The 16150-nt window shown below is 36.7% G+C and overlaps 1 protein-coding gene across 1 annotated transcript; it reads left to right on the plus strand.

Moving 5' to 3' along the window:
• GLYATL3 (glycine-N-acyltransferase like 3) lies at positions 1-12287 on the plus strand. Its single transcript, XM_055330656.1, has 5 exons — positions 1-78; positions 4166-4273; positions 5191-5317; positions 9419-9545; positions 11740-12287. The coding sequence occupies exons 1-5, from the start codon at positions 1-3 to the stop codon at positions 12152-12154; spliced, it is 855 nt and encodes a 284-aa protein (XP_055186631.1). The 3' UTR covers positions 12155-12287.
• The last annotated feature ends 3863 nt before the right edge of the window (positions 12288-16150 follow it).

Here is a 16150-nt window from a genome sequence, read left to right on the forward strand (position 1 = left end):
ATGCAAGTGCTAAACTGTTCTACCAAATTACTGATACTGGAAAAAATGTTGAAGAGTCACTTTCCTGAATCACTCAAGGTATTCTACATTTAAGGGCTTTCTTTAATTTCTTCTTTTATTAATCTATGATGTAATATTAGACTTGTGGCTGTTTCCCAATTTTTTTCGATGTCAGGACTTTCTTGGAGCACTTATTAAACAGTTTCCTAGTCCCCCTCCTGCTAGACTGATTCCATCCATGCATTGTAGATACAGCCCTGATGATTGTTTTTTGTCACTTTAAATTACTTTTAGGAAAACTTGGGTGGTGATGGACTAGATTATTTCTAAGGTAAACTCGAGTTTTAAACTTTTTTTAATGGCAGAAGGGTATGGATTAAGTGTCATTGCTCATAAGAACATAACCTAGGTTTATGATGGAGCTGAGGTTCAGGGGTCATTATAAAATTTTTCTGACTATTTTCAACATCTTAATTATTGAAGTTTTTTTTCAATGGTTTTGTTGGTCATTAAACCTCTATCTGTCGAAGTTGGCTCAATGTCCATGAGGGCCTGCTGACAACTCAGAGCTACTGTGGAAGAGGACATTGATCAGAGATTACAAATTAATGTGAGATTAAAAATATTTTAAGCACTTGGAGAAAAAATGCAGAATGCAAAGAAATTGTCTTTGAAGGCTGAGATTCTTGATCAAAGAGATAGCTGTACAACAGTGATTTTTAAATATGAGTGGCAGGGCGAAAATAGCTCAGTATTAAGAGTATTTGACTGCAAATGTGAGTGGCCTGCTATTAATCCAGAAGAGATATAATAAATCATAGTGTTTTTGAGACCTGTGTTTTTGGCACACACCCTGCATAATCCTTGTTTACACTAAACTTTAAAAAGTGATCTAGAGCACTGTACTGAGTTGATTAAATCTAATCATCTTGCCTTATGGATCATGTTTAACCTATGTGTGCTAGAGAAAAACTGATTGATAACCTGGAATTGTATGGCTAAAAGAATACCAAATGGACAATCTGACTGGAAATTTCCCATTTTGAATGCATACACTGTGGCAAATCAATGTTTGGCCCACTCTTTTGCCAGAAAGAACTAAAAAGGTTTTGGTGACCTTCACAGGTAACCTTCTAAGATATAATCATCAAGACAAATGATGGGCACCTACATTATAAATATTATATTTGGATAGTAATTTAGCAGACAGATAATTTTAATTTGTTTTATCCTTCCAACAACTTTGTAAGATGTCCATTAACCCATTTTAGAAATGAATAAGTTGGAATCCAAAAAAGATAAAAGCAAGTAAAGAATTGGTTAAATCTCAGTTTCTTTGTTTTCATATTTACTACTTTTCACATAACAGCTTAGCTACCAGATGCCCAGGTGTAGATATTGACTTTTTTTTGACACCTCCCATACTGTTTGCCGTGGGGCTTTGCTCATAATAATTCTCAATAAACTGTTGTTGGTCACTGGCAATGTTATAAAATAATTACTTATTAGCCCTCACCTGTTCCAATCTTATTTTTTAAGGATCTCTGAATTCAAATTAGTTGAGTTGATCCAAATAGTATGTATCATTTTTTTTAAATATCTTTCACATTATCTCAGTTGAACTTTATAAAACCTATTAATCCCTGTGTAATATTAATACCTCTAAATAGGCAGGTATTAACATAATTTTACGGGTGATATTACTAAATCTCTTCCCGTATGTAAGTGCAAGAGTTCAGATTTAAATCCAAGTTATCAGATTACAAACTGCGTGGTTGGTTGTTTGTTTTTTTTTTTTTAAAGGTTTGCTTCTCATAACACCATTTGAAATAAGAGATAAATAAACTGTGTAGGCTAGGCACAAATCAATGGCTTACTTGTATAATCTTCTCTTTAATAGCTGCTTAGCTTATCTTTGAGTCTCTTTGTCTTCAATTATTGCATTGTTGTATAATGCCTAGCTTGGGTTCTCTGACCATACTTTCAAAATACCTCTTCTATTTATACTATGCCCTTTAGAGAATAAAAACGATAAAGAATAAAATGTTTTGTTGGTCACACTGCCTCCATTTTTTGAGGCTATGGGTATGTATTTTATAATCTTTTTTTTCTTTTTTAAAATTTTTCAATTCCAGTTAACTTACAATGTAATATTAGTTTCAGGTATACAATTTAGTGATTCAACACTTCCATACAACACCCGGTGCTCATTACAAGTGCACTCCTTAATCTCCATCACCTATTTCACCATCCCCTCACCTACCTCATGTTAGTATTTCAGTAATTAAATATCTCTCCAAATTTCTTTCACAAACTCCAACTGCTCATTCCTCCAGCAAGCATCCTTACTTCCCCTAGCTACTTCCCATCTCCTCACAGCACTCACCTTTTGAATAAATAGCTGTCAAAAGCATTTGTTTTGTTATTCTCAACTAATGCCAAATCTTTCAGTCAGCTGAAAATCTCTTACAAACAGGTCATGTTTTTTTTTTCTTTCACAATCTGAATATTGGAAAGAACATTTTTAAACCTTCTAAACATTCCACTCATATACTAAGTTCCATCTTTGAAAAGAGATATATTGTTTCTTCATGGGAATAAACATTTTAATAAACTTATGATTATGTATAATTAAGATTGGCAGCCCCAGAATTTAAAGAGAAAAAGCATGACCCTTCCATGTTAATTTGATTCTCAGATTTTCACTAAGTATTAGCCCAACTAAATTTGAAAAGATACTTTCTATGAAAGATTTGAGTGAGGTCCCAGACTGGGCCAGACAGAAGAGAGTTGAATAATGTTCTAGGTATTGAGGTAAGTGATTTGAATCAAGATGTGATAAAAGAGGTAAGATGTAGGTTCCAATTCCCTTATAATTTAGTTTTCACTGAAGTATAACACATTCTAAAGGTGCACACAACGTAATTATGTAACTCTCTGAATTTTCATAGAGTAAATATCTGTACAACCTGCAATCCAATAAAGAAAGCATTACCTCAGACGTGGTTTCTCCCTATCCCACCCCCCAGTGCTCTTTTCCAAACATTATCTTTCCTTGCTCCCCAAAAGTAACCACCATCCTGACTTCTAAAGCCATAATTTGGTTTTATCTGTTTCTTAATATAATATAAATTGGAGCACATAGGATATCTTTTTGTATCTACATTCTTTTGCTCAACATTAAGTTTCTGTTTTATAATCCATAGTATGAATATACTGCAATGTATTCATTTTGTCCACTGCTTATGGAGATTTACACTGTTTTCACTTTCTATTTATTATGAAAATACTGCTAGGAACACTAGCCTGGAGCTCATCTCTCCTTGTTACAACCACAATTATCTCTTCTCTGTAAGCACCCATAGCATATGAAAGTGGTTTTGTAGGGCAAGCATCTATGATTCTTAGTGGAGAAAAAAAATATGAAAGGCCACAGAACAGAATTCTATTTTTTAAAAGATTTTTGTTCATTTATGCATGAGAGACATACAGAGAGAGGCAGAAACAGGCAGAGGGAGAAATAGGCTTCCTGCAGGGGAGTCCCATGCGGGATTCAACTCAAGGACCCTGGGATCACACCCTGAGCTGAAGGCAGATGTTTAACCACCGAGCCACCCAGGTGTTCCCAGAATCCTAACATTCAGTATTGTTTAGTCAACAACCAGTTGATCCACTGTGTCAGACTCCATGTATGTAATCATGAATAAGACATAATTACAACCCTCAGGGAATGCTTATAGAGCCTCGCTCCATGAAATATGAAAAGCAGGGGGCTTTTTGGGGAAGGGGGATTACCCTCAATGATTATTAGCCCTAAATCCATATATCATACTCTGATTCATTCTGTAAGTATGTATTATTGATCTGTGTGCCATTTACTCAGCATGTTGTTTCGGTACCTCTCACTGCTGTACAGTAAAAACCTAAGTTTGGGGAGAGTTTTCTTAGGCTTTCCTAGACTTTTACAATTTTCATGTATAGTAATGAAAAAGCAAGAGAAAGGTTTGTATGTGTGCATGTTGTATATATAGGTGTATATATAGGTGTATATAATTTCCCCTCTCATGGCCACAATTATACCATAGAAGAAGAAGTGGAAACGGTAATATGAAACTGAAAGAATTAGTAATGTGATTGGCTTGTCTCTCTGGGTTCTCTGGCTCAGGTCTATGGAGCAGTGATGAACATAAATCGTGGGAATCCCTTTCAAAAAGAAGTGGTAGTGGATTCATGGCCAGACTTCAAAGCTGTTATCACCCGGCGACAGAAAGAGGTACAGGTTTAAAAGGCTAAAACAAACCCCCAAAACCGGAGTTGGCATCAACTAAAAAGAAAAGATTAGGTAAAGGCAATATTACAATCATCACAGCCATATATATTAGCATAAGAAGCTACATATTTCACCATTAGTTCTTTTTTAAGACTTTATTTATTTGAGAGAGAGAACATGTTCACAAGCATTGGGAAGGGGCAGACGGAGAAGCAGACTCCTTGTTGAGTAGGGAGCCTGATGTGGGACTTGATTTCAGGACCCTGAGATCATGATCTGAGCCAAAAACATGCTTAACCACTAAGCCACCCAGGTGCCCTTCACCATTAGTTTCTAATTTGATTGTCTTTGGAGTATCAGGCATATGAAAAACGTGTTCAATAGTGTTTCTTCAGTGTTTCACAATTTCTAGAAGAATGAAGCATACATACTTCTGCATACTCATTTTTCCTCTTGTTTGATGATTGCTGAGGACCAATGACTTTGGTCATGTGGGTAAATACATAAGAAGATTGAAAAGGATGACACCTACCCCATTCTTTGAGGACAAGGGGAAGCTCACATGATCAAATGTGTTACACTGACCACATAGGAAAGTTCTGAGAGTTCTATTTAAGGTGTCTCCATTAAGTTATACACTTTTCATTTTTATAAATAAATAAAATACCAGAAAAATATGAAATAAATATCTTAAAATTTCCCAAATACCAGAAATATAATGAAGCAAAAGTTCCAAAATTTCTGTTCTTTCCCTCACTATAGTATATTAGCCACATTCCCATCTAGCCATTGTTAATAGGTGGCTAATTTTGGTAACAGGAATTATCTAGACATATGTAGTCAATGGTATCTAATCTATCTGGGATTTGAGTTACCTAGAGAATATATGTATGTTTTTATGATTATGTCTTCTGCCCCAGGCTGAGACAGACAACCTGGACCATTATACTAATGCCTATGCTGTGTTCTACAAGGATGTCAGGGCTTACCAACAGCTATTGGAAGAACGTGATGTTATCAACTGGGATCAAGTTTTTCAAATACAAGGTGACATCAAGTGCAAGACATTAGGCAGTCTTTTTTTTTTTTCTCATTTTTGTCATACATGTCAGATAGATATATTTCACATATATGATAATATATATGATAATGTCCACATAAGTGGACAAATTCATATATATACATTTTATGTACTTAAAATTTACATATTATGTTTTGTAAGAACACTTGTTTTACTCCTAATGAGGCTTGGCCTTTCGGGTAAGTAGAGGACGTTTAAATGGGGCTGCTTTCAAGTGATATTTACCCCCACTGTTACTGTAATATGGATATCACTAAGTATCACAGCATATGTTTCTTTATTACTCTTAATCATTTCCTGTCACAATCTTTTAAAGTGACTCTAACTTAACTATAAGCCAATAGGTAGGTCTTTTCTTCTTTCTGAAGCAGGTGATTCTGGAAAGAGATAATTAACTGATTTGCATATGATATCTGACATGATTTAGTAAGATAAGAGTATATTTGAGATCCAAGGAGATTATTGCATGGTTGTCAATGCTAGTGGAAGAATTTTGGCCAAGTCTGAATTAGATTTAGAGTTTCTGATAGTGCGCATGGACAATTTCAGCTTTAGTGTATCACTTTTTCAACTTTTCATAACAATTGGGGGGTGATACAGTCAATGAAGTTACTGTTTTTAACTTTTCCATTGAAAGTGAATTCCTTGATCATTTGATAGCAAGGGAGGATTCCTCGTGCTAGAAATACAAAGTCTGATAATTTTTTTCAGCAGCAAACAACTGAGGCCCTCTCACAAGGAAAAAGTTCCTACCTACCTGCAAATAATGACCAATGCATATTCATAACCTAAAGATTTGGGGTGTTTTATCACATCCATTTGGAAATGCTCAAAAAGGTGTTATAGTAGAAGTTCTAAACTATCTCTCACTTTTACATATTTACCTCAGTTACACTGGTTAGACATGAGACATGGTTCTACCACTCATTTAGCCAAACTAGGAAAATGTTTTCACCATTATTACTTTAATGTGGAAATGAGTATATCTTTTCCTTGGTGTGAAAAATCATGGCAGTAATCGTATAGATGGTGGTGCTATAGCCCCACTCTCCTCAAATCACCTGCAGCCATCATTAGGAAGAGAACAGCTCTATAATTGCCAGTATTTTTCCCCCAGCAGGCTGAGCTGCTAGTCATGAGTCAGGTATCGTCATTTAAATTGACACAGTCATCCTTCCTGAAGTTTAGTGGGGACAGATGTAAGTTAATAGCACCTAAAATAGCTGGAGTGTTAAAGGCCTCTCATTTAGCATGTAATCAGTGTAGGGCATTACCTTTGGCCGCTGATGTGGCCTCTTGGCTATGGGCTTCTATGGTAAGAACTACAGTTTCCTTGAAATACTGAGTAGCTTCAAAGAAATCATCAGTATCTTCACTATTTTTAACCAGAGCACCTAAAGAGTGCTATTTCCAAAACATACCCAAATCATGAACAACTCCAAAGACCTACTACCGCCATAGAAATGGCCAATCTTTTATCTTGAGCCACAGAGCTACTGGTTGGGCTGCCTGGATAGATTAAAAATTAGGCAATGGAGGGGCATGTGGGTGGCTCAGTAATTGAGCATCTGCCTTTGGCTCAGGTCATGATCCTGGAGCCCTGGGATCGAGTCCCACATCAAGCTCCAGGGAGCCTGCTTCTCCCTCTGTCTATGTCTCTGCCTTTCTCTGACTCTCATGAAAAAGTAAGTAAAATCTTAAAAAAAAAAAAAAAAAAAAAAAATAGGCAATGGAGCAACTTCAGTGCCCAGTGTTCAGAGTAACAGCACACTCTGCACAGGAATGTGTTTGTCATTTTTAATCTAAGAGCCACCCATAAACAATATTAAATCAGGGTTAACCCACTGACTACTAGGAGTCAAACTCTTTGTGTTGGCCATGGGAGGATAGGTAATGAAAAAGTATACAGTTACAGACAGGCCAGGCTCTTTTGTTCACTAGTAGTTGCATGGACATAAGAGAGCTCATTTACATGAGCACTAAACTAAAAGTTTCAGAAGCCTGCTTGCTGGTAATATGGTCCAATAACCTATGATTCAATAAATGGCCTGAGTTCTGTCTTTTCCAATTAGTAAGTCTTTCCTTCCTGAGGAGGTAGGGTAGACAAAGACAGGACAGTCGATGCAAGTTCCTTCTGTGAGCAAGGAGAAAATAATTTGTTAAAATGGTAATCTACACAAAGGACAGAAGGACATGGTCAGCAACACCATGGAGAGATAATCAGCAAAATCCAAACTATGGAAATTCTACCCAACAAACTGGATTCTTCAACAAATAAATTGAAAGGATTTTTAAAGAGAGGTGGGGAGAAGATACAGATATTGAAAGAAAACCTGTAGATGAAAAGATTTACCAGACAAAAAGTGGACAAAATCTAATAATAGTGCTTATGGACTCACACTTGCAAATAAAACTTAAAACAAGGACCTTATTTAGAGGACAGTGAGAGAATTGTGATTGGGAGAATGATAAGTAGAACATGGTTAGTACATTAATAAGGGCACGTAATGTCATGAGCACGTGTGTTATATAAGACTGTTGAATCACTGAACTCTACCTCTGAAGCTAATAATACACTTTATGTTAAGTAATTTAATTTAAATAAAAGTTTAAAAAAAGATGATTAATGAACTTTTATTTTGTGGCCTTAGTAGTAGTTAAAATATATAATAAAGTTATGCATTTGTCTTATGCAGTTTTCTCTGCTACATCTTATAATTTTAAAAAGTTTTATTAAAGAAATGTTAGTCTGGGCAGCCCGGGTGGCTCAGCGGTTTAGCGCCTGACTTCATCCCAGGGCGTGACCCTGGAGACCCCGGATCGAGTACCACGTCGGGCTCCCTGCACGGAGCCTGCTTCTCCCTCCGCCTGTGCCTCTACCTCTCTGTCTCCTCTGTGTATTCTCATGAATAAATAATAAAATCTTAAAAAAAAAAAAAAAGAAATGTTAGTCTGACTTTTAGAAAAAATTATTTCAGTCTAATTTAGAAAAAAAGAAATTTTATTTGAACTACTATCCATACCCTCGGTTAGGATGAACTATATTGTCTCATAGTCTCTTGAATTACTTCAATGTAATTCCAGGTTATAATATGGAATTCTAGCCACAGCATCTATAATTTTTAATAGCAATAACTTGAATACCTACTTATCTCTTCGTAGATTTAACTCCCTGAGGGAGGAACCAAAGTTTAAATATCAGATTGTGTTCAACATGTCTTCCTATTCATGTAGTCCTGTATTCTTCAAGAGGAAGTGACTTACTGGAAGGAGGAAAAAAGCCTTTAGATATGGATGGAAGTTGGAAAGTCAATTTCCAGAAGATAAAATTAATCAGGACCCCGAATGGAAAAGATAGAGCTGATAAGATTTTGGAGAAGCAGAGCAAGGCAGTTCTAAGTAAACAGAAGCTAACATGCCAAGCAGTGAGCTCTATCAGAACAGAGACTGTAATTCTTGTGTTTCACTGTGATGCATTGCCCAGCATAGTGCTTTACATGCAAGTACTGAATGAAAATTTATACATAACATAGTATAGCTATGATAAACGAGTAGGATTCAAGTGAGTTAAGTTTAGGATAAATCTCACCAACTAAATTTATACCTTGATATTTCTGTAATGGACATCTAGGCAAGAGGCTGGAAGACTCTAAGTCAGAATGCCATGCCAAATAAATCAGTTCTTTTATGCTTCTAGCTATACGGTAGATTATAGACTTTTAGAGTTATAAAATTTCTCTTACCTTTAGGAGTTTAAGATAAGTCTGAGAAGTCGAAAAATCAAGAAAATCCCACAAGCAATTCCAAATTCCTAAGGGATATTCCCATCAGAAAGGTTCATGGAAGATCACGATTATGTGAAACAACATGATGGGGATTTGAAAATCCCACACACTGTTTGAAAATCAGGCAGAGAGTAGCTGTAATAATTTATATATAAATATGTAGGATAATACAAGGTGGCAAACTGGTGGTATTGATGATACTTAGCATAAAAATACTGCAATGAATTTCCTTTTTGTGTTTTAAAATAAAGTATATTTTTCATTATATCTTTCCATGTACAGGGCTGCAGAGTGAATTATATGATGTTTCCAAAGCTGTTGCCAACTCAAAGCAGTTAGGTGTAAAGCTTACTTCCTTCAAAGCTGTTCATCTTTCTCCTCATTCAACTCTGCCGGACACCAGTTCTTTGTATGTGATCAAGTTTCTACGTGTGGGATGGGACTTAACTATATAGAAGTACAAATTGCAGTACTTGAAATACTTAGTATTATTAAGGAATATTTGGCTACCCTGGAGTAGGGACACGCAGTCTAGATATGTCTGTGTGTCTATATGTCTCTGGGTCTGTGTGTCTGTTTTTTTCTGCTGTGCTTGGCTGCTCATAAGTTCTTGAAATAATCAAATCAGCATCTTTGTGCATAATGATGAATGAATCCAGGAGTCCTATATTTTCACTCTATACACAGAAAAATTATTGCTTGGTATGCTCCTCCTCCAAATAATTCCAAATAACCTCTGTTGTCTGAGCCCAAAGTGTTTATTGTTTTTTTCATGGTTCAGGGATAAGGACAAGTGAACTGACTTATATGGGTCTATTCTATGCCAAGCACTGAATGCTTTAAATATATTACCTCCTGAACTCTTTTCAAAACCCCATAAAGTATGGTATAATTCCCTTTTTGAACAGTCATTTCCCAAATTTGTATACTCTTTATTTTGGATACCCTGCCCTTCAGGTACAAGGTCATAGTCACTGATATAACTACTCCTGAAATACAGGTCTTAGCAATATTCTTATTTGCAGTGACATTTCTACCTGAGGCTTCTTTGCCTCAGGCTTCTCAGCCTTTGTTTTAAGTTCATTTTCAAAAATTAAATTAAAACTTCTTCTAAGCCAGTAATTGCTTATATTTATTTATTGTTTACCCCTGCTTAGTGATTAGATTATTGGTCCAATGCCAGAGCCCATAATATGCCTAGAATGTGAGCTAACACTACTGAACCACTTACAAAAAGAAAACACAGGGGCCACCTGGGTGGCTCAGTGGTTGAGCATCAGCCTTCGGTTCAGGGCATGTCCCAGAGTCCTGGAATCAAGTCCCACATTGGGCTTCCTGCAGGGAGCCTGTGTCTCCCTTCTGCCTATGTCTCTGCCTCTGTGTGTGTGTGTGTGTGTCTCATGAATAAATAAATAAAATCTTAAGAAAAGAAAACACAAACTGTTACTTTATAAAGACCGTAGCACAAATGGCATTAGAAGTCATGGGAGATGGTCTTATGACAGGGATCATTTCAAGAATAAAAGCAGTACCATAGGTTTTTAAGTAATCCATCTCAGGTCTTAGAAATTGCAGCAATTCCTATCTTTGTCTTTATCTCAATACTATGAGCTTTTAGACCTGTTTCCAGACCTTTAGGGGAAGGCCTAGAAAGATTAGTATTACTTGAGCATCTCTATATGCCTAGAAATGTTAAGCAATTTGTATTTCTTTTCTGACCATGGATGCATACAAATAGAAGTTCTATTCTAATACTTTTTTTTTTTTTTTTACCCAAGGAGAAGATTAGTGACCCAAGAATCTGGACTTACTCAAGGCTTCAGAGAGGGTGTCAACAGACTTAGACTTAACAAGTCTGAGAACTGTTTTACAGAAAAATGAAATACCCTAATCTATATGAAGGCAATAAGAAATGGGGGTAAAATTAGAAGGAAAGATTTAAATCCCATATAATGAGTATTTTGTCCTATCAGAAATGAAACCCTGAGAGATGTTCATAAGTGGGAGTTGCCACTGAATGCACTGAATCATTTATAAGAGAAGGAGAGATCTGCTGTAACTACATATTAAATATCAATCAAATGTTTCCAGTGCTATGTTAATACTTAACATTCATCTTGAAAATTGACTTTTGTGACAAGAGACACTAGCAGAGTGAAAAAGGATTCCAGATTTTATTTCTTTAAAGATCGAGTAAACACACCCAAGATAAAATGGTTTTGGTCAATAAATGTTCAGGAAATGGAGCAAGTTATTCTGGGACATACTCAAAACTGGTCACCCTGAACTGGGAAATGGGGTTCTGACAAGGCAACTGTGGGAAAGAAGAAGTATCTGGACAAATCTTCACAGACCACCCCACATTTTTCTCCCCCCAACTGTTCAAGCGGCAGACAAAATAAATTACCATAAATTATATTCCTAGGCGATTTAAAAACAAAACAACACGAGGCCGAGGATTCTAATCCATTGAAAAAAATTTGGTATTTGCTAAGTATATCTCTGGGATTGTTTTTCAGTTTGAATCAGTATAAAAAGACAAGTAGCTGTTTGTAGTCATATGATCCCAAGTTTACATTTCTTCTCATGTTGTTTTCTTCTAGAATGAGTTCTCCCCCACGGCTAACATACCTGAGCGTTACTGATGCTGATCTACTCAACAGGACTTGGTCACGAGGAGGCAATGAACAGTGTCTCCAGTACATCAAAAACCTCATCTCTTGCTTCCCCAGTGTATGTGTCCGTGATGACAAGGGAAACCCAGTCTCTTGGTCTCTCACAGACCAGTTTGCCACTATGTGCCATGGCTATACCCTGCCAGAGTATCGCAGGAAAGGTTATAGCCGGCTGGTGGCCCTCACGCTGGCCAGGAAGTTGCAAAGCCGGGGATTCCCCTCTCAGGGCAATGTCCTGGATGACAACCTGGCATCCATAAGCCTCCTGAAGAGTGTCCATGCTGAGTTCTTGCCCTGTCGTTTTCACAGGCTTATTCTTACCCCTGCAGCTTTCTCTGGCTAAGTTTAGCTCTAGCCTATTGAAACTTCGGGCATTTTCTTCCTTTCCCTGATGATACATATACTCCTTAACTGGCAACGAGGAGAATATTCAAACTGGAGTCAGAAGAATCTCAGGTTGTTGAAAGCAGCCTGGAAAAGACACGCAGGATCAGCCTGAGAAGCCTTCACTCTCTCTGTGTCAGGTTTCTATGGTAAATAACTAGAGGTCAGAGATATCAGTGGCTGAGAAGAAGATAATTATCTTCCTTTGGGATCCACCGCAAGAAAAAGGTTCTAAATCCAGCAGTTCTCAGCAAAGTTATAGAAATGAAAGCCTGAAAACAGTGACTTAAAAGAAGCATGTGGCTACTGCTTTATTATTGCTGCTTGGGCTTAGCTCTGTATTTTCACAACCACAGCTGCTCCCCACTACCATACATACACTCCCCTGTGCCTGCTGTTGCTATGTCTCTCTAAACTCTTCCTACCACTTTTGATCCAGGTGCTCTGTAGAATAATCCTCCTTTTTTCCCCTTTAATTATTGGTTTTCCATTTCTGCTTACAACTCTAGCCTATAGTTCTTTTCTGGGAATGTTCAAATGCAGTGGTTCTCACATTTTAGGGTACTTCTAAACCACCTGGAGGGCAGATCTGCAACACAGTGGTGGAGCCTCTTCCCCACAATCCCTGATTCAGTAAGTCTTAGGGTCTGAGAATTTGCATTTTTATATAATTCCCACTGCTCCGTGGTCTTGAATGGAGGAATGAAGATATGGGCATTTTAAATGCTAGAAACAGATGATATCAGCATAAGACTGGACCTTACCTATCACCTATTCCAGCTCCTTGTTTATAATCTGCTTTTTCATAAGAAATTATATACGTGTGAATGTGTGGTATGCAGATGCACATATAAATGTGCTTTCATAGATACACAAATATAAATACATTCCTTTTGTATTTTATATATGCATATTATAAACTCAGAATTTTGATAACATAATAAACTTTAATTCTTTGTATATGAAAAATTTAAGGATCAGGGAAAATAAATGATTTTTTAAGACAATATAGATAATTGCTGTTAGATGTCAAGCCAGAATGCTGTCATTTTTATTTCAATCTATTTTTTCCCTAAATCATCTATCCTTTTTGTAAATTTAAATGCTTAAATAATTAAATAAATACTTTCATCAGTCTTATATCCTGAGGGTTTTTTTTTTTTTTTTTAGTTTGGGTTTCAATTGCTTTTGTGTGCATATTTATCTTTCAAGGACTGCAAAGGAAGAGGAGATAAGCATCACGAGCTGCGTTCCTCCATTTGCAATAAAAGCAGGCACAAACAATGGTCAGATTTGTCTAGTTTGTATAAAGTTGACTTTGCCATAGAAAAAAGTATTTTCTTATCTCAATAGAAGTCATAAAATCCCAGCTACAAAGATAAGGGAAGATCCAACTTTAGATGTTTATTCTGACAGAAGTAAACAAACTGAATCATTTTAATTAAAAAAAACAAAACAAAACAAAACAAAAAAAACAAGACTTCTTGAGAATGATATATGCTTAGGTCATCCTGAGCTACTGGTTACCTGGAAACTTATCCTTGTGCCAGAGGGAAGAACACCAATAATCCAAGTCCATAAAGCTCTTGGGAGAATGTGGCCTAGTTTCTGCCCCAGGGATGCTCATTATCTTTAGCATTGATTAAACATGGTTATTCCTGCCTGGTAGGTGGCAATAATACTATAGCCTTACTTTTTTCTTAATAATAATATGCTAACCACTTATTTAAAATTTAACTATGTGCTGGTAATTGTGCCAAAGAGTAGATACATGTAACTTAATCCTTGTGAAGGATAGGAATTATCTTATCTCGAGAATTCTGGCTCAGAGGTGTTATGACTCACCAAAAGTTATGCAGGTTTTAAGTGGCCACATCATGGTCAGAACCAGGTTTTTCAGATTCTGAAGCAGTGCTGTTACTCATTACACTAATTGGTCTCTTAAGCAGCTTGAAACTCTTTGGGGGCAGTTATTCCTTTATCTCATTGCTTTCTGAATGTTTCACCGCCACCACTACCCCAAAGTGGGCTGGATATTTTGAAAGAGACTTTTTTTCTATCCAATTTCACTGTAACTTTACATATATATATTATTTTTTACTTTTATCTTCCAGATAACCATGTTGGATATAATTGTTCAAATTTCAACTGTTTCTGACCCTTTTAAGGAAAGGGTGGAGCAATTTCTGGAGAAAGGAAAGAACTGCAAGAAGAGAGGGGGAGGGATTGGGTCCTTAATGCTGCCTTAAGGAACTTATTCAGTATAATATACAAACTGTTGAAGAGTTTGAAGCAGAATATTCACTTGTTTGGAAATTAGTTTGGAGACTATGACAATAGTCTAAGCAAGAGATGATCCTGGTTTTAGCCTGGATTTGAATGCTGATAATGATATTGGTGAGAAGTGAACCATTACTACAGGTATTTAGGAGGAAAAGCTGTCAGGATTTCATGGCTGAATGGTATACTGAAAGAGAAATCTCAAGAATGACTTCTAGGTTTCTATATTATGAACCCCATGGCTGGTGGTATTTTTTCTTTTTTTTTTTTTAATTTTTATTTATGATAGTCACACACACACACACAGAGAGAGAGAGAGAGAGGGAGAGAGGCAGAGACATAGGCAGAGGGAGAAGCAGGCTCCATGCACCGGGAGCCCGACGTGGGATTCGATCCGGGGTCTCCAGGATCACGCCCTGGGCCAAAGGCAGGCGCCAAACCGCTGCGCCACCCAGGGATCCCTGGTGGTATTTTTTTCACTGAGATGAACACTGAAACAGCACCAGGTATGGAGCAATTGGAAGTAGAAGGGATTGTTTGTTCTGCTTGGGGATGTGGCGTTTTGAGACCTATTAAGTGATGGAGTCAAGTTGGATATCTGAGTCTCAGGGAAATTGTCTGTGATAGAAGTTTAAATTCAGAAGTCATAGGAATATAGATGGTAACAGAAGCCATGGATTTGGCTGAGGTTGCCTAAGATTTCCTTGAGGACATCAATGATTTAAGGTTGAGTGAAGGGGAAGACTCTGGAACAGGAAGAGTAGCAGAAGATCAGGAGGAAAGGGAAGAGATAATGTCATGGAACAGAAAGGAGAAAAATATAAAAATGAGGATGGTCAATGGCGACAAATTACAGTAAGAGGCCAAGAATATGTAAGGAATAGAAACTTTACATTGTACTATCAAATATTTTAAATACATATCCAAAAAGAAGCCAGAAGGAAGAACACATGTTGTATGATTCTGCTTATATAAAGTTCAAAAGAGGCAAAACAAATTTAGAGCCTTAGAAATCAGGAAGCAGTTACCCTTCGGGATAGTAGCCAGAGGAGGATGGAAGTGCTTCTAGTTTTTGGTAATATTCTGATTCTTGACCTGGGTAGATTATATAAGTATGTTCACTTTGGGAAATCCTAGTAAGTTATAGAATTATGATTTATGCACTCTTCTGTAAGTACCTTACACTGCAATATGAAATATCTATCAATGGAAAAAAGGCCTGGAATCTGGGGGAAGCATAGTCCCTTGACCCAAGAATTCCACTTCTAAAAATGTATCGTACTAGTATAATAGCAAGTATACAGAGATTTCTATAAAAGGATTTCATTACACATTGTTCATAAAGATTAAAAAATAAACTAAATATTTAAGTAACTCACTGATTAAATGCAGGGCAACCATTCAATGAATCTCTAAAGAACACCAGAACACTGCCTGCTGATATGGAAAAGATACACATGCTAATACTAAATGCAAAGCAATGCAAAGCACCTACAGTGAAGTCTGTATCATCTATTTAAAATTCAACTGCAAAGAAAGTAAGCATATAGGTAAATAGTTCTGAACGCAGTATAAAGGCTTTCATTGGGAAGAGAGGAGTCTTTGGTAAATGGCAGCAAGGATTTCATTTTCTGCCTATAGCAAATCATAATAACAAAGGAGTCGGCATAAGTAA

The sequence above is a fragment of the Nyctereutes procyonoides genome, unplaced genomic scaffold (genome assembly GCF_905146905.1).
Source record: "Nyctereutes procyonoides isolate TBG_1078 unplaced genomic scaffold, NYPRO_anot_genome, whole genome shotgun sequence".
NCBI lineage: Eukaryota > Metazoa > Chordata > Mammalia > Carnivora > Canidae > Nyctereutes > Nyctereutes procyonoides.